General features: G+C 45.5%; 1 protein-coding gene across 1 annotated transcript; it reads right to left on the minus strand.

Moving 5' to 3' along the window:
- Positions 1 to 296: 296 nt before the first annotated feature.
- Positions 297 to 16664, minus strand: LOC149364417 (carbonic anhydrase 1-like). Its single transcript, XM_089568690.1, has 8 exons — positions 16472 to 16664; positions 11693 to 11851; positions 11121 to 11207; positions 9895 to 10056; positions 7880 to 8031; positions 6434 to 6523; positions 1248 to 1469; positions 297 to 512 (listed from the first exon to the last, which is right to left on the minus strand). Exons 1-8 carry the CDS (start codon positions 16662 to 16664, stop codon positions 297 to 299), a joined length of 1281 nt encoding a protein of 426 aa, XP_089424816.1.
- Positions 16665 to 18034: the final 1370 nt, after the last annotated feature.

An 18034-nucleotide genomic window follows, 5' to 3' on the forward strand; every position in this document is an offset into this window, starting at 1 on the left:
ATTCAACCGCCGCGGCCGGGATCGAACCCGCGTCTTTCGGGCCAGCAGCCGAGCACCATAGCCACTGAGCCACCGCGGCGGCTTGTAGCATATTTGGTTCGACGTATAGGCAAACATAGCTTTCTTTTCACGTAAAAAATCTTGTTTGCCGTACATATTATGGCGGCTCCAGGAGAACATTTCTGCTGGTATTAAATATATTTTACTACAGTATAATGAAGCCTACTTAAAAGGTTTCGCAGGATATGATCTCATACGTTGCGAAAAGCAATTTTGTCCCTCATTAAAGTATCCACCTAGATGTTGTGGGTGGATAATAAATACTTCGCAGCCGCAACCAGCGCCCCCAGCAATGTCTCCACTCTGGCGCTTGTGGTAATTGCAGCTCCGGTGAACTTGAAGGATCTGTAGACGACCCGGTTGCCCAGGCTTTGCTGCTTGCGCAGGTTTCCGGCGACCCTATTCTTGCAGGTGCCGAAGTAGTAGTACAGGTTGTTCCGCAACTTCGTTAGCTGCAAGCACACCCCGTGGACAATAATTAACGACGGTCGACGCAAATGAATTGACGTTGATCAACCCTTGTTTAATAGAAACATCTGCTCTTCAGGCCAGCACAAATACGCGGTTCAAGATCGACCGTGTTCATAAGTACTACACAAATGCATGCTCGTGCAGGGCTCACCATGCGCTCCCTTCTTATTATGCCCTACGTGAACTCGCGAATATGTTTTTGAGCGCAAATTATATTTTAAAAATCTGTTCCTTTGCAAACAGGTCTTAATAGATGAGATTGATTAGCGCACTACGCAATCCACAACGTGAGAATTAGGATGCATGCATGTATGCCACGAAGCGTGCAACGACATCGATGAAATTATTTTTAATAACATTTAGTCCCATCAACTTAATACTGCGGGTGTACACTTTCCCTGCATCATTTAGCACGAACCAGCACCAACCAACTTGTCCAGCTTCCCATCTTGAATTAGAAAATTCTTCTCACTGCCATGTCTTTGCTTTGATAGTTTTACAAATCACAGGACGTAAGTGACCTCTGTGAAGGGTCTTCGCCAAGGAAAATAACTCATGCCAAAAAAAGCAAACAAAAATACAGGTAAAAATAAGGATCTTGCTAAGTCGCCATACAGACGAAGTACGACTAATCCTCGCCATCGATGTTCAAAGACTGCAGTGAGAACTTGTTCAAGCTCACTACCCAAGCAAGACCTAGCAGGGAAGCTGCTTACCTGCTGCTCGCCGATGAAAACCGCGTTGCTGAAGACCACAACGAGCGCCTTGTTAGTGCATGGAGGAAAGGTGAGCGAGCCCAGGTAGATGTAGTAGCTCAGCGTCGTGTTCGGGAGAAGGTAGGCCATGGGAATCTTGGTCTCGGTCGAGTTGCCCCGGGACGTCATGTGTTCCGTGGCATTGACGAGTACATCCAAGAGCGGGTTGGGCTCTTCCCGTTTCTGCATTCGGGTAAAAAACAATGTTCCTGGACGACTTCATCCCATGCATATACACGATTTTAGTTTCGATACTGGGGCGCCGCCATGTTTGTTTTCCTTGAGCGCCGCCTACCGCTGACGTCATCGTGGGCTGATAATTTGCAAAGCCACCTAGACTACTCAAGGCCTCTCCGCTTGCTCCGTGACGTCACGCTAGTTGTCCGACCTCCGCTCGGGACTGCGGGGGTTCGCCGGCAGTTTTAAGCGCACTTTTTTACTATCCGAGGTACAATGGCTTTAGAAGTGAGTCAATAAATATGGATTAGCGACTAAACAACAGCTTTTTAACCGCGAGCATAATTTTGCTAAATATCTTCCTTATTAATTTATAATTTATGCTATCTTTCGTGGCCCTTACAATATACTTCGTATTGGAGCTAAGTGCTTCGTTTCTATAGCTGCATGATAATACTTGTGACAGAGCATTGCATAGCTATAGTTCCTGCTCTTCAGTTCATCGTATTTAGTTCATATTAACTTCAAAATATTTTTTTCCTAGACAGAAAAGCAGTAGAATGAAGCAGAATGCATGACATGCAGTACCTGCTACATCTCATGCATTCGGTTGCTTTTTAAATAAATGTACGTTTTTTTTGTTATGTTCGAAAGCGGATGGCGTGTTAGACATTAAAATAAACAAAATGAATGAAGTCATGCAAAACAGAAAACATGAATACTTTATGGACATTTTATTGGTCAGAGTGCTCTGCATTAAAATATTTCAATTCTTTAATTTTTTTTTAGTTTCCTGGCAACTGCCTTCTTCTGACTGCTGTTCTGAATGGCGTCATCCTTCAATTTACAAAAATTTACATTTTCCCGACGTGCCCTCATGAAGGTGTAGAAGGAAGATATGATGGGCAATTGGGGAACACGGAAGGCACTGCACCCTTTTGAAGTTGAACACGATCGCGGTTGAGCTCTATGGTTCTTCCTGTTTGTTTATCATCATGTGAGAGCTTGGTGATGAAGTCTTGCTTATGGAAATGGAGCTCGCATACCTGCATGAGAAAGCTTAATTATTTACATCCGGTTCTCCCGAAACTATTCTTCAACAACTTTTAAAGTTACAGAAGGTTTTTACTTTCTACCTTGGAATGTACGGTTGGCGTAAAATCCTTGCGAGGAACTGCTCTCATCCAAGCTTTTCTGTGAGCTTCATCTTAGGAAAAACCAAACACTCTAACTTTTGGGCCACCAACATAATTTCCGCGGCACCCCGGCACACAGCAACGGCCCATGTTGCAGCGATTACAAATGTGCTTTTCTTTAGCACCACATCATGATTTCAACGTGCACAAGCCAGGAGAATACGGTATGACGCACTGCAGCTCGAAAACCTAGAAGCCGGAAAAGAGAAATGTCAGCACGTTCGCTGCCTAACCTAACCACAGGCCTGCGTTTCTATGAGCCTGTGCTGTGTTTCACCGAACTCTCACCGTCGTTCGCGGTCGGACCGGTCGGGCGGGTCGGGCAACTAGTGTGACGTAGGCCCCTGTGGAGAGGAGGAGCGAACAGGCCTTGTCTAGTCTAGGTGGCTTTGTAATTTGCAGCCCGTGGGCTGCCGACGAAGCGGCGTGTAATCTCTGGAAGTGTCATATCCACCCGTTTTATTCCTGCCAGGCCTAAAAATTGTGCGTGGGGGTTCGCCTCGTGTTCATTCACGTGCGTGCTATGCTATTAGCACTTGCAACAACCAACCGGGAGCAGACGACCATTCTACGACGAAGCGAGCGATCAGCACCGGTGAGTGCTATGCTCGAAGTTGACGCGTGAAATTTTTGTCGCCGGTTGAGTGTAGGGCAAACATGGCATGGTGTTGCATGTTAGAAAAATGAAAGCAAAATCTGTTGAAACATAAGATCGCGAAGAGCAATCGAATATCTTGTTTTCCGTGGAGCACAGTTTCTCATCTGCGCTCTCGCTGCCTGCTTGGCCATGGCGAGTGTGATAATTTCTATGCAGAGCTTGGGACAGAGTACCCCGTTCACAAATTCAACACTTTGGAAACAACAGCGAGCACATGACCGAAACGAATCCAGGTCTGAGCATTGCAATGTTTGTTTGCGGAGAAACGTGCGATGCAAATGAAATTCGGCCCCTCCTGCCGGTTGCGTATGGCTGTTCGTACTACGAGCGATACAAGATAGTTCACTGAAAGCAATTCGCATTCTCGCTTACTCCGCTCCCACCAGTATTCACTGGTACAGAAATCCCGAAAAATGTGTAATTACACGGTCTGATAGGTTGAACGCTAATGAAACGCTATTACCGCTTACCGACAGGCCGAATCGCCGCACCTGTGTTGAGAATTCCAATCTCATTCGGGTAGGGGCATTGCTCAAGTCGTTGCGTTTGTTGCACATCTGGCACGGTTATGCATAGTGAACTTTTTTACAATCCATTCGATTTGATTTCAGTCGAACAAGAGTTTACCGATCTGCGCATACCGTGTTTTTTCTTACGTTGCCGTGGCTGCATTTTTGCTCACTTTGCAGTTGGTTAAAACTCCGTGTCGGCCATTCCATTCATGCCTTGTTGTGCAAATTAAATTAGTATTTTTGTACTAACGGCACGTTTTTCTTTTTTTCAGTTGACGATGCCCACACGCTCCCGATATTGGCGAAGATGTGGGATGGCGAAACAAAGTTGCAGCCAAATTTGTGAAGTCCTCACATCGAGTGCTGCTGAATTAGAACAGTTTTGCCAAGGCCGTCCAAAAGCTTCATCTCTTTAAATTATGCACAGAGTATAGTTTTGCAAGCCAGGCGCTGCGCTTCGTTCCGCGCCCCATATTAAGCGCAGGCAGTGGGTTTGTTTCTGTATGCATTTCATTCACAAAGTGCGCTGATACGTGAGCTTGTTGTTGGCGCGAATATTTTTTGTTCAACTACGTCCACTGCCAATGCAACTCGGGGCCGCCGGGAAAGCGGTGAAGAAATAGAAATCGCAGACGCGCTGAGACCTTTCCATTACATGGTGTGTGTACCACATACTGGCGGCGTTTTTTTTTCTACTTTCGTCGAGTATTGCCGCAACCGGCAATAAATCATTGATGCCTAGAGGACGTTGGCGTTCTGTACAACCTTGCTGCTTTTGTTGTACAGACGCAAACACGCGCTTGACCGGTGGCTAAGCAGGCGGACGTTGCTACACGCGCCGGATTATCAGCCCAGGGGAGGACGGCAACAGTGGGGTGTCGCGCAGCGCGCGTGTTTGAGACTATTTCTCCCTCCCCTGCCCACTCCTCGTAAAATGGTGGATATGACCAGCGACGTTTTGAAGCCAGCCACATTACTCAATCTCGCTAAGAATTGCCGCATAGAATCAATAAGGCTGCATGCAGACCACAGCTTTCAGCTCCGGAGGCCACTTCAAGCCGTCTAGAAACTGATACCTAAATGGCCCCCCTTCAGTTTGAAGTTTTCGAGTGCGTTTGCTTCAGTTTGCCTTGGAGACAATACTATGTCGTAATGTGCTAAGCCATTCTTCGATTCCGCTACATAGTAACACCAATGGGATAACCTCACACGAATGTCTAGAGCACCCGCGTGAAAAAAGGGGGGAGTCACTGAGGCTAAAGACAGCAATGAGCAAACTGTGCCTTCACTGAAGTTCCATGAGTGAAAATGCACAGGAAGGGATAAACAATATACTATTTCTACAAACGGGTGTCTAGAGAAGTAGTAGTTGACTACTTATCGCAGCAGAAACACTGTTTTCGTACAGTGCCGTTCGCCCAGTTTCTGCACCGCATCGCACAATCATTTAACTAACTACTGCCGCGCATAAAACTGTCACTGTCCGAGTTTGCAGGTCGCTGCAGTCCCACTGAAACGCACATGCATAGGGAAGAAAAATGCAGGGTCCCGATTAAGGGCGGAAACACTTGGCCTGGCTGCTACCATTTAAACCTTTTATGTACCCAGTGAAGCACTCCGCTGCGTCCTCCATGAACTCGCTCTTTCCTTCGGTTTGTTGTTTCACACTGTCAAATATCCCCGAGAAATTCAGTGGAGAGGTTGTTCTCATTAGCGTGCATTAAATCAAAGAAGCCGATGGGTCGAGACGCAGTGCATGACTTCGTTTACGGTGCCACGATGGCTGGAAATACAAATGCACGTGGTATGCACTAGAATCAATTCAAAACGGAGCGACCAGACTCATTCATCCTCCCTATTCTTACGTCATCAGTGTGTCAGCATTGAAAGCAGAATTCGGCTTATTACCCCTCTTAGTTCGTCGCCGTATTGCCAGCCTCTGCTTATTTCATTAATTTCTCCATAGTTCACTTAGCTTCCCACTCTACTTTTGTGTCTTGGAAGTCGAATATGACACCGCTGCCGAATAGTAACCAAACTCGGGTTGTATATTGTCATCCGGCCGTCAGATCGAGCGTCCCGCTGGTCAACGACTGCCCGTGCAAACAGACCCCAGTGCACTTATATCCAGATGCAGGGAGAAGGAAAGGGCGGCGCCTTAACCCCGACGCGTGCCAGTGAGTTAGCTATTTCCTTATCGCAACACAGACTCTTCTCCTACCTTGTCCCGCCAGTCCGCATATCTCACCGCAGTCGTTGTCACTTGCACATCTCCTGACCACTTTCCCAAGCTGTTACTTCTGCCGCTTCATTTTTCTTTTTCTTTTTTGGTGTGTGTGTGTGTGTGGGGGGGGGGGGGGGGGGGGCTGCTGCAGACTGGAGCGACCTACCCAAAAACATCGAATCCATCACGTGCTCATCAAATTTCGCCGAAATTGTCACCAATCATCTTTCGCTCAGTTAAATACTTGTTCCTGATGCTGTTTGTACCCACCCCTTATGTAATATCCCTCACCGGGTCTTTAAGGTATTAAAATAAAAATCGGGTCTTTAAGGTATTAAAATAAAAAGAAATGAACGAAATTAGAAGCCAGGCCGGCCTACCTCGAAGAGGATGACGAACATAGCCAAGCCTTTGTCGCGTCGGAGGCAGTCAGTGGGCGTTGGCTTCTCGCAGGACATCAGGAGCTGGAGCTGCGCAGAGACGGCGGGAAAGAACGTTCGACTTAACGTTTTCAAACAACACCAGGAAGTGGCGAAAGAAGGGCATCTCTCTAGTACACGGAAAAGCGGTAGCACTTCTTGAAACAGCTCACGAATTCAAGAGCATTGTGGAGCGCACCACATCGAGTGACAACTAAGGCCCTTTGTTATGCGATTTTATTTTCTTTTTGGAATTCGGGAGGTTAGAAATACGTGAGAAATTTTCAGTTCAATTTTTTTCACTGATTTATTTAAGAAAAATTCCTAATCGTCATCCGTAATCCGGGTTTTCCGACTATTTTCTCACGCAAAAATGACTATTAGCGTTCATTTTTGTGTAGGACATTAGTTTTTTGCTCAATATTTTTGTGAACCATCCAGAAATGGAAGAGCACACCAAGGAACTACCTTTTTAGAAATCTAGAAATCGAACGTTACGTTTTTCTAATTATATTTATGTCGTCGACAACATATACTATTCCCAAATCCAGTACTTACCATTTCAGCTAGTCGTGTCTGGCGATGTACACTGCAGAAACATTCATTTCATACAGCAGTGGTCATTTTAAACACACAGCTGCCTCAGAACAGGGCTTCGTTAGCGTCGGTAGCACATAATAAAATGATGCCACTAAGACTAATGGCCAATCGCAGTTTTACGGCTTCTATCTCTTGAAAAAAGCTATCCGAACCTATTCCCAAAATAGGTCAGACCTAGAATAACGAACACTAAAAGAGGAAGAAAATAAACAACAATTACTGCAAACCGTACATTAGAGCTAGTGCAAGACATCCGCCTTTGAACGGGCGTTTTCCTGACTTTCTTGCATTGCGGAACTGCATTTCGTTGAATGCGAACTTTCGGGCAAAAATCGGGGCTTTACGCGATCTTTGAGAAATCAACCCATGGCACAAGAATCCAGTGAAGCAGGAAATACGAGGGTCCTTAGTTACTGCATAGGAACACCAACTGACCACTATAGCACCTTCTCACTATCCTCAGCTGAACCTCGGAGATGCCATACAGTTTTTCAATGAATGTGTTTTTTCGAGAGCTTACCTGGAAAATAAATCGTTCGCATTTTATACATGCAGCTTTTGGTATGCTATAAGTTGCAGGTCTGACTGGGAAAATACAATAGAAGTATTTTTCTTAACAACAATACTTGACAAAGTAATTTTCTGACGGATTGTTTCTCCCAAGGTAGTGCCGGAAAATAGCTGGTAGCCTAACTTACACCCGACCGTAGCTGTCAGTCATATTTCTACCACTATTTGTACGACCAACTGTGCCAAATTCATCTTCGTGTTTCGACGCGTTAATAATTGCGCTGCGTATAGTGTCACCTCGGCAGCGAAGTCACGCCCGTCGAGTGTGTGCTCCGATCCCTTCTCGCTGGTCTCGTTTCCGAAGCGGAAGACTCCCTTGGACAGCTTGTAGCGCGCCGGCAGCGGGCCTCCGTACGACTCGAGGTGGGCGTCCTCGGGCGTGATGTACACTGCGTCAGAACGCAGCAGGCGACAGCTGTGCACTAGTCACAACTGCTGCATGGTCACGTCGTGCACCGGCGAGCTATACTCCAAACACGAAGACGGCTACATGGGAGTGAAAAGGGAGAAGGCGCTTCACTAGCACACCTCATTTTATAAAAGGGAGTGTCCGTTCTAGAGGACACCTTGCTCTCTTTTCCCTCCTTTGTGTTTAGAGTGTAGTTACCTTTTCGTGCTTGATTTGAACTTTGCACATTTATATAGACACTGTGAACTTTGTGGTGATGGTGGTGTAAGTTTTTTTTATTTATTCATTCCTTGAAAAAATATGCCCTCCGGCATAAGATGGTTGTAGGTACATGTGCAGGCTAGTGTCGGCTATGAACGCCAACAAAGCCCGGCACTGGAGCCCACGGGGTCCAGATTCGAGTGTCTACTGGTCGGCTGGGGTGGTAACCCTGAATGCCAAGGTGTCGCATTCCGCACAAAGTTTTAATTCACACAGAGTAATCAGAAGTACACCCCTATTTCCGTACACCGGCATCTTCTTTAACACATTGTTGAAAACCCAATCTATTCTACACTGCTTGTTTTGCTTCCAATGCGAGGAATGTGATATGCAGTGTGCAGAGGACGTTTCCAAGACGTTGTAATTTATCGCCGTTCCTCCGCAGTCGGGTGAAGCTTCTCGTGATTGATTTTACAACATTCTTGTTGGTCGTTTTGCGCTTAAAAATGCCAGCCCACTATTTTAGACGCAGGTACCTACGGCAGTTGCAAAATGCCGAATTTCTTTCACGGCGTAAGCTCCCTCATTCAGATGCGCCGTGCTTTGAGAGAATGGGTCTTATGCCGGGCCAGTGTAATTAGTGCGCAGTGTATATATAAAATAAATCTGCCGAGACTTTTATAGCGACGCTTGGCTCAATTTCGCGGTAGTTGGGCATAACGACGGTTATTACGCGATCTAACTTGATCGTAAAGGCTTCCTGCGTATCTGACATCTGTAATATTCAGTGACAGGAGCAAGGTAACGGACTGTTCACATACTGGATGTGCAATGTATATTTTATTGTGTTCTTCGCAGTGTGCAGCCTTCGTCAAAAGTTCAGAGCCCATGGGGTTTGTTTCCGGGCCATGCTGTATGGCTCGTTCTGCATCTCCAGTGTTTCAAATGCTTTCAAATGATGCCAACTCTAGTGCTTACCCCTCCGAATGTGGGGACCTCCACGGACTCTACAAAGACGCCACAGTGCAGTTAGCAAGAGAACCGCTCGGACTCCCTACTTTTGAAAAAAAGCTGTACACAACAGAATTAGTGTGGACGCTGTGCATCATTTATATATATTGCCTTTTTTTAATGCGAAAGCATTATAGGGCTCGGCCGCGTCAGCAAAACACCTCCGCAAATTTTGTCCGCACGATTACGTCGTTCTCGTAAGATGAAAGTGTGAAAGTGCTATTGTGACAGATAGTGTGAGATAAAATGGTGCGTGGGAAAATTTCGGTTGATGAGGTGCAGTTAGCTAATTAAGCGCGCAAAAAGGCGAATAAATACTCTTCGGCGTCAAAACAGTCATGGACGTGGATGTAGTGCATGGACGTCAGAACAGCCAAGGACGTCGATATAGTACGTGGATGTTTTACTTTCGCATTGCTCCAAAGCGGGTCGCCGCCGTGATCTCAAAGTTTTTGTTTGTTTTTTATTTTCAATTTTTATCAGGTCCACATTTCTTTGATGGCTATCAAATTTATTTATTAGCACCAATGTTTTACTGGCAATATAAGTCTCTCCATTTCGTTGTAAAGAATGTATCAAGCGACACACGCACGTTCCATAAGTTCACGAGTGCAGGGGCTCATCTACTTACGCGCGTGTCCCCCGTTCTCGACCTTGAAGCGGAACGGCACGTTGTAGCCGAGGAACGAGATGGGGGCGAAGCTCTTGAAGCTCGTCTGCAGGAAGTTGATGTTGACGGGCGACTGGCCGGGGTTCCCGCACGCCTTCTCGAAGTGCGGCCACGCATCCTGGTCTGCGGGGAACAACGCGGCATGGCTTTTCTTTTTTTTTTTTTTTGCCGCCACGCGCACTCCTACTCGCTCCGCTCATTCGGTTGCCACCTTAAAACGTGGTCCATGCAGCACAATCAATCGGCACAATATTGGAAACGTATCGGGAAAAGTTGGTGCCACAAAGTCCCAGAGTGGAACCATCCGTTTGCAATATTGGGCCGATTACACGTGCTGCTTGGGGATTAATCACGCACTCGTTATGCGTAAGCATGCGCTGTAGTCAAGTCAGTGGCTCGTAAATATGTTTAGCGCTTCCGTACGAAGTTTTTTCGCCGTATAGGCATCCTGAATCTGAACTTATCTCGGAATAAGCTACTTTGGAATTCCGCCTTCTATGTGCAGGTGAATATAATAGGAAACATAAGATTTAGTTCGCAATCAACAGCAAAATATATTCTGCTCCTGCATCGAGTTTAAAAGATATACTGAGAAGATCATCCGTTCAGAGAAATCTAGTAAGAAAAAAAACTTAATTCTTATTAATGCTTGAAAAATAACCTTTGGTTGGTTGGTTTATGGGGTTTAACGTCCCAAAGCGACTAAGGCTATGAGAGACGCCGTAGTGGAGGGCTCCGGAAATTTCGACCACCTGGGGTTCTTTAACGTGCACTTTTGCCGGCACACTAATGAAGTGTTTATTTCTTGCTGATTCGGCCTCTAAGCAGTTGTATGGAGTTCATGATGTGCTTAGAACACAGCTGTCCGCATATTTTTTCTTTACTTATTATGAGTTGATTCATGATAAATTCGTTTTTCTGGAATGAATTAGCAATTAGGTTGGCTATGAAGGTTTACTGGGATTGTACTTAATCTCAGTAAAGAAATAAAACTAACCGTTCATTTTCTGTTCGTTTTTTTCTGGCAGGAAATGATAACGAATCGTAGAATCCACACTTTTCTCACCAATCGCACGTACTGGAATGGTGATGCCACAAGACTTTTAGAGACGAGTATCATCAGTGATGTTATGTACGCCTCGCATACCTTACAAGAAAAAAAAACCATGACATAAATGTTTACTTACTTTCTGAAAAATTGGGGTCCACATTCGTCACGTTTCCGCAGTACGGTGACTTGTGGGCCCATCTACCGCCATCGCAGTACTCGCGCCCTGCGAACAGTGCCCACAGTATCAGCAAAGATACACAGGGACATCCGATTCCATTACGTGTTGGCAATGCAATAGCACCAGCAGCTGTTGATGCCTTTACCGGAAGTGACGTCACTTCCCTCCTCCTGCCAATGGAAATGATCCAGTCTGGTGACATCACTTCCCACCAGCCAATCAGCGAACTGCTTCCGCCGATGCCTTTTCTTCAAATGAGGGTTCTAATGCTATCGCATTAATATCTTGTGGCAAATACAACAGCTCACAGAGCATCGTGACTTTAAGCATCACAGCTGCGCGCTGCCAGCGTCCCCTTTCGTAATGCTATACAGAGCTTTGGAATAATTCAAGCTTGATCTTTACGCGCTTAGTACAGGTGAAGCATGAATGACTCATTTCCGAATCCATTGCATAAATAATCATATCACTGTAACGACACAATCCTTGCATTAATCATTCTAGAGCGTATCAAAGCATACGCCACTCACATCCGGCCACCGGTATGATGTCCCCCATAAGATGGTGGAGGGCAACCCTGTGGTATAGGTCGCTGCCGAGAGCAGGCCCCGGTACGCATGCGCATACCAGCCAGGTGGTCACCAACGCAGGGCACGCTGGAGAACCTGGCTTCCGAGGCGTAGCCGCACCTACAAAAAGGACACAAAGCGTTCCCAGTTTTGAAGAGCAACGCAGGCTTGTTTCAAGTGTCCGTGACGATTCCCCAAAGCAGCGAACGTGACGAAATTCGCGAGCGCCTTCTCAGCGGCACATAGCTGCGTGGGGAATAAATGGGAGAGAGGAAGGGAAATAACCCACCTCCCCGCTATTTAAGGAGAGGAGCCAGTCTGACTCCCGCCAGCAACGTGTACTGAAGTTCACGGGGAGCCTTTTCCAGAGCCCTCCTCAGGGCACGTCGGTGACCCGTTTCGGCATTAATTTCAAGGCTCACCTACTTACAATACAGATGACAGTGTCCTAGGAAGTAAACTGGAACTTAGGTCCGTGAGCTGTCACTTCGCTTTTCGACACAAGCTTTGTTAACGGCAAATAACTTTTCTTTAGGATGTAACCATAATTATGAAGACGACGATGAGACCGCCGACGACGCCGGATTTTACACAGAACGGGAGCCTTAACGCTGTCGCGTTAATACGCAACTATTGTAAATGCAAATTGTAAAATGTGGGTTTCAACGTTCCGAAGCGACACATGGGCCATAAGGGACGCCGATATATTGAGTTCGTATGGAATTGTGAAGACAGTGTCTAAGGTATTATGCAGCCGTGATGGCTCAGTCGTTACGGCACTCGGCTGCCGACGCGAAAGACGCGGGTTCACTACCGGCCGCGGCGGCCGAATTTCGATGAAGGCGAAATTCTAGAGGCCCGTGTGCTGTGCTATTGTAAAACAGCAAATTGTGTTAGCTAGGTTAAAAGTGAATCTCGTGTCCACCACAGACAATAGATTTCTGCCTTCAGCAGCGACACGACAGCTATAAGCAAGCATTGCTGATTACACGGAATGGGCTTCACTTTGAAAACTAATTGGAACGAATATATTGTTGTTCCTCTTTTTTTTTCTACAAGAAAAATCCCTCTCCGAGTATCCAAACGCGCAAGATTGTGCGCGCAATTTGTTGCGTGTCAGTTTAAGTTTAAATATACTTGGATTGTCTTAGACTTGTTGGTGTATGTCTTCTTGAGAATGCATATATCTATCTTGTGCTTGTCACGGGTAACCAATTGATGCTCTTATGTCGTTTTAGAATTCTCTCTTTTGTCATAATTTCAGCCAGAGATTGTCAGCTCTCTCTACTCCGCCTGCCTCGGGCCGTCACCACTCATTTCTCACTGCATATTTGACCTATAATATATTTTAAAATTCTCAGAAGATATGTTTCCTGTGGTTCATTTGGTCCCAGTTATAAAATACGCCAGAAAACAATTAAAAACTTAGGCAGGCAAGAGCCACTTATTTTGTTGGTGTCGGTTGTCACAAAACGGCATATCAAGGTCACAAACAACTGATGTCATCTGTGTCTACTGCTGGCTAAGTTTATCTGTGCCAAGAAAAATATCAGACGCATGTCAACTAAGAACTGTATTAGGTCCGACGTTACGCTCTGACACGCACGTATAAAACTCGCCAGTGATGTCCGAAACTAATTTCCTATCCAATATTTTTAACACTTGCTTAAGTTAAAACATAATCACAGTTTTCGCAAAAATCTCTGCAGTAGGCCACTCAAAGCATATCGATGGGCTGCGTGTTATTCTGAAGCTCTGAATAGTCCTACGATGGCAGGCTGAGTAGATCTTGTCGCAACGTACGCCCACACAACCAAAAGCAGGCGTTAACGGTTCGATAAGCGATGATGAATTCTAGAAACTGTTAACGCTTACTTGAACGTCCCATGCTGTCGTAGAGGACGCCGTCACACTCGCTGGCTGGTCTCTGGAGGCGATGGAACGGCGACCTTAACGCCTTAACCGTCTTCTTCTTCTGTGCTGGCATGAGACAGAACGTGATTTGAGCTGGCCATCTTCTTTCTTCTTGTGGCATTTGACGCATATATCAAACACTGAAACTCATTGGACAGCACAAGCAGCTGGGCGGCAATAACAAAGAAGTGCTTTTAAAGCATATTAATTATCTATGATATGTGATAATATATTAATGTACACGTTGCGTGAAAAGTAAGGACAGCGAAGCAGTTCCAGTAAGAAACCGGATCAAACATTGCGTATTCAAGTTCACAGGCTGTTTTGTGAGTCGCTTCGAGGGCTCATGTTGGTACAGAGGGAAAATCCAGGGCAAAAGCGGCTCATCACAAACATCAGCACGGAAAAGCTCTGTGCCACGCGTGTGTCATTTCAGCTGTGTTGTTCCGCCTCTAGCTCTATTTCTTGTTTGTTTACTTTCTTTCTCCTAAAATCTTGAGAAAGTCATTGCTAGTAACGAAACATATAAGTTTATCAACACGGTTTAGAAATTTTATCAAAAACTTTTCCTTCACAGAGGCGTTTTCGTTTCAGTTGGTCTGATTGCCAAGCTCATTGCCGTCATCTCTAGCGCTTATGAGTTTCACATGGTTCAGCCATCTTCACTGCATTTGTTTCACTCTTCTTTATCCTCTGTCATTTCTTTAAGGTTATTAGCCCTTCCGCGGATGCGCGGCTCAAGTTAGGTTGCGGCGTTCCCTTTAAGTGGAAGAAGTAAGAGTTCCGCCCTGCTCAACTGCTCGCCGTGACATCAGTACACTGTGATCTTACTGTACTCAGTAGTCAGCTGGTTCAAACGTTCGTTTCAGAAGTTTATTCTGAAGGTCTCTGAAATATTCCTAATTGAATCCTCCAAAACTTTACACTTTCGGCTGTTAACAAAAATTCTACTCATTCGCGTCGCTCATTTAAATAATTAGCTCAAGTTCCTCTGACCTGCACCCATTAAACCTCTTTTGAAGCTGTTGTGTTCTTTTCTGTGCATAGGTTCACGCGAGAAAGTGTAGCCAAGCAAGGCCATTCAACCAATAGCAAATAAACTAAATCAGTATAATTTATGCCGCTTATTACCGCGCGGTTTTAATACCTTTCTCTCGCACGGGGAATGCTCGTTCATTTAAACGACATTAGAGAAAGAAGGAAGCGGTATTGCCTCGCAAGCCGCGTCGCCTGGCGATTCAATTAGATAGCTTGGCAGCGACATGTCCCTCATAACAATTACGAAAGCACTACACTAACGGGCTCCACGTAACGCATATGGAGGAAGTTCTTGTTCGTAATTGAAATCTACATAGAGAAACGCCACCCAGATAGCATCGTGCAGTTCTACAGCAAGATGAATACAGAATGACATTAGCGTTGAAGCTATCTTCGAGGCCTGCCAGTAAATTCGTCATTATGATAAGTGTTACCGGAGACGCTTAAAGAACTTGATTGCTTAAGTGTCCCTTCACCGTGAAATACCATTTTGATGTCGAATTTATTTCCATTCCTCTCCCGGTAATCATTACTACATTTTGATATATCACGTTAATTTTCACTCCTTAGGCTTGTTGTGTTTCGGTTATGAACGTCAAACTGGGGATGAATTTTTTATATCCTATTCAGCACTATTTACCTTTGTTGTATTCCTCGGCCGTCGCAAGCTCTAATCTCAACGAGACCGGCGTCATTTACAGTCATTTCATTCAACGTTAAGTTAACTTTTCATTAGCCGGGTTTAGTTACGACAGTTTCATATTATCCGTGCGATTAAAGAACCACATCGCCAGAACAGGTCTCCTCGATTTGACTGCACTTTCTGCACTAACTGACGGTGCAGCACTCTCACAATTGTCAGTGCAGCTAGCGCCCCTTGCAGTTTGGCATTCGATTTGACATCGTGCTGCACGAGTTCTTCGCCTGCCTTCCCGTGAGTTCTGTTCTCGAGCAAGCAGTAAGAGAGGGATGCTTGGCGTCCACCATGGCATGCGACTTAGGAAAAAGCCATAGAACTATTTATCACAAAGAACTAAAGTTAAACGGAGTTGTCTTTAAGATCCAAAGACGACATTAATAACCGTATAATTGCGTAATAAATTATGCGACTGAGTAAAATGCAATCTCGGTGCTACGAAAATCTTCCAATACGTGAGAAGACACCTGTGTCATACGAGAGATAAAGTTTATTTTCCGGCTCAAGTGAAAACCTGGAACAAACTTTTAAACAAGTAACACAAAAGCAACGTGCAAGCAATTTTCCTTATTACTGTAAAACAAGAATACAAAATTGAAGAGCTGAGCGTCATGTTACAAGCCAAGAAAAGATGGATGGTTAGCATGAGAACAAGGGTTTGTTGTTAGTGCGCAAAGCTGACTAAGCAGCGACATATAGAAAAGTACACTGGCGTATGTACGCAGAATAATGATGCTTAAGCTAAAGAAAACTATGCAATGTTCTTATAGCTATGCCGCGAGCTGATCTTGATACCAAATTCAAAAAATATCCTCCTCTGCTCAAAAAAAAAAAAAAACGGAGTGAGTGAACGTCGTAAGAAATGGGTACTTAAAAATACGAGCACTTCCTAAATGGTTTAATAGGGGAACCTGTCTTGCAGTGAAACACTTCTGAAAACTGGCGCGAGTGCCGCAGAAGGGCGTTGCAGTTAACGGCGGGCGAGCGACTCTCGTTCACAGAGCAGCTGTGAAAACATAAGGCCATGAAGAACGTTTTCTATTCGTCGATATCGCGGCGCATCTCCAGAAGCGAGGTGGTGTTACGCAGACCCCTTGACAGCGCCTTGTAGACGACCTCTAAGGCAGCGATGTCGGACAAGTCGACGGGCTCTGCACCAAGACATCCGGCCTTCGACTTGCAGGCAGCCGAGGCGCTGTCCGATAGCCAGGACCAGCGACCCGTTTGCACGATCTCTCCGTTCCCGTTCACTCGGAGGCCCGCTGTATCTTGCATCTTCATCATCTCCCTGGCAAATGAAAACGGCAGGCTTCCGAAAAACAGTCCCGAAGTCGCTTGCGGGCAGTACAAGGGCCTTCCGAGAGAGCTAATGGCCATGTCAATCTGGTTACTCAGATAGTCGTAGCTTCCACCATAGTGGTGGATGGAATTCCACCACCTTGTGCCCTCGATAATTCTCAAAGACCTGTTCCAAGAGCGCTAAAAAATTACGGAACGTCTCTACTCGTTCATCTTATTCATGCGGTAATAAATACGCATGCACATTAACTGCATTCGCCCTGCCAATCAATTCAAACGTCACCGGATGTAGGATTCGAACGCTTACGTGAGCGATCGCGCAAGCATGCCTCATGGAATTTAGGCGAACTTTAGTAATCCGGTCTACATTCCCTGGGCCCTGAACTGCAGCCCAGACTTCCACCCTGCCTACCGCGACGTGAAGCAACTCTGCTGTGCGGATTGGAGTTGAAATCACAAACCGATAGACCTTTCTCACCGGTATGGTTTAGAGCCTTTGCAGTGGTGTATATGGTAGAACGTGTGCTCTGTAAATGCTCTGCATTCAGTGACGAGAGGCAATCGTTGTGCTGTACACTAGACCTATTAACCTGCGCCCGCTAACACAGATGAAGATTCTCGGATTGTGACCACTGTCATTGTTGTGTCTGAAGACTAGCCAGAAACTTCCGTTTCTTGGGGGTGTCGTGGCTGTTTGAAATGCTATGTATATGCCGTACGTTCGATCCTTGCTTGACAGTCTTTAACTTAGCTGCTTTTACCCTTCCCCTTTGTATCCCTTTTCACTTCAGCAAACCGAAACCTTAATCTGGTTAACCTCTCTCTGTCTCTCTCTCTCTCTCTTTCTGTAATGTCAAATATATGAAGATATTCTACGAACTAACAGCAATAATACCAAAATAATGCTGTTTTCTCGTGCTTTTATTGCCTAGATATCATTAAGGAACGAAACAGCGCAACTAAAACGAAGGACCAAGAAAAAGAGAGACACGAACACGCGAACACGAACACACGAACACACGAACAGCGCGTGTTCGTGTCTCTCTCTTTTTCTTCGTCCTTCGTTTTAGTTGCGCTGTTTCGTTCCTTAAAGATGCAATACCAACTCGCCCACTATGCTATGTTGCTAGATATCATATACTCAAAATATTACAAAAAACGTATTCTAAGCAACATACTTCGCTGAGCCCTCCAGCTTTGTGTGCCAACTAAACAATTCGAAATTGGAACTGAAATGAGATGCAAAACCACTGCAAACGCTCTATATTAAATCCCAAAATTCTTCTCAATGTGCCACGTACGTCACGCGTTCTACAATGTCATGCTGGTATCAAGTTCTACACCAATGTGGTATC

This window comes from Amblyomma mixtum, chromosome 2 (genome assembly GCF_055824585.1).
Source record: "Amblyomma mixtum isolate Tamu chromosome 2, ASM5582458v1, whole genome shotgun sequence".
Classification (NCBI taxonomy): domain Eukaryota; kingdom Metazoa; phylum Arthropoda; class Arachnida; order Ixodida; family Ixodidae; genus Amblyomma; species Amblyomma mixtum.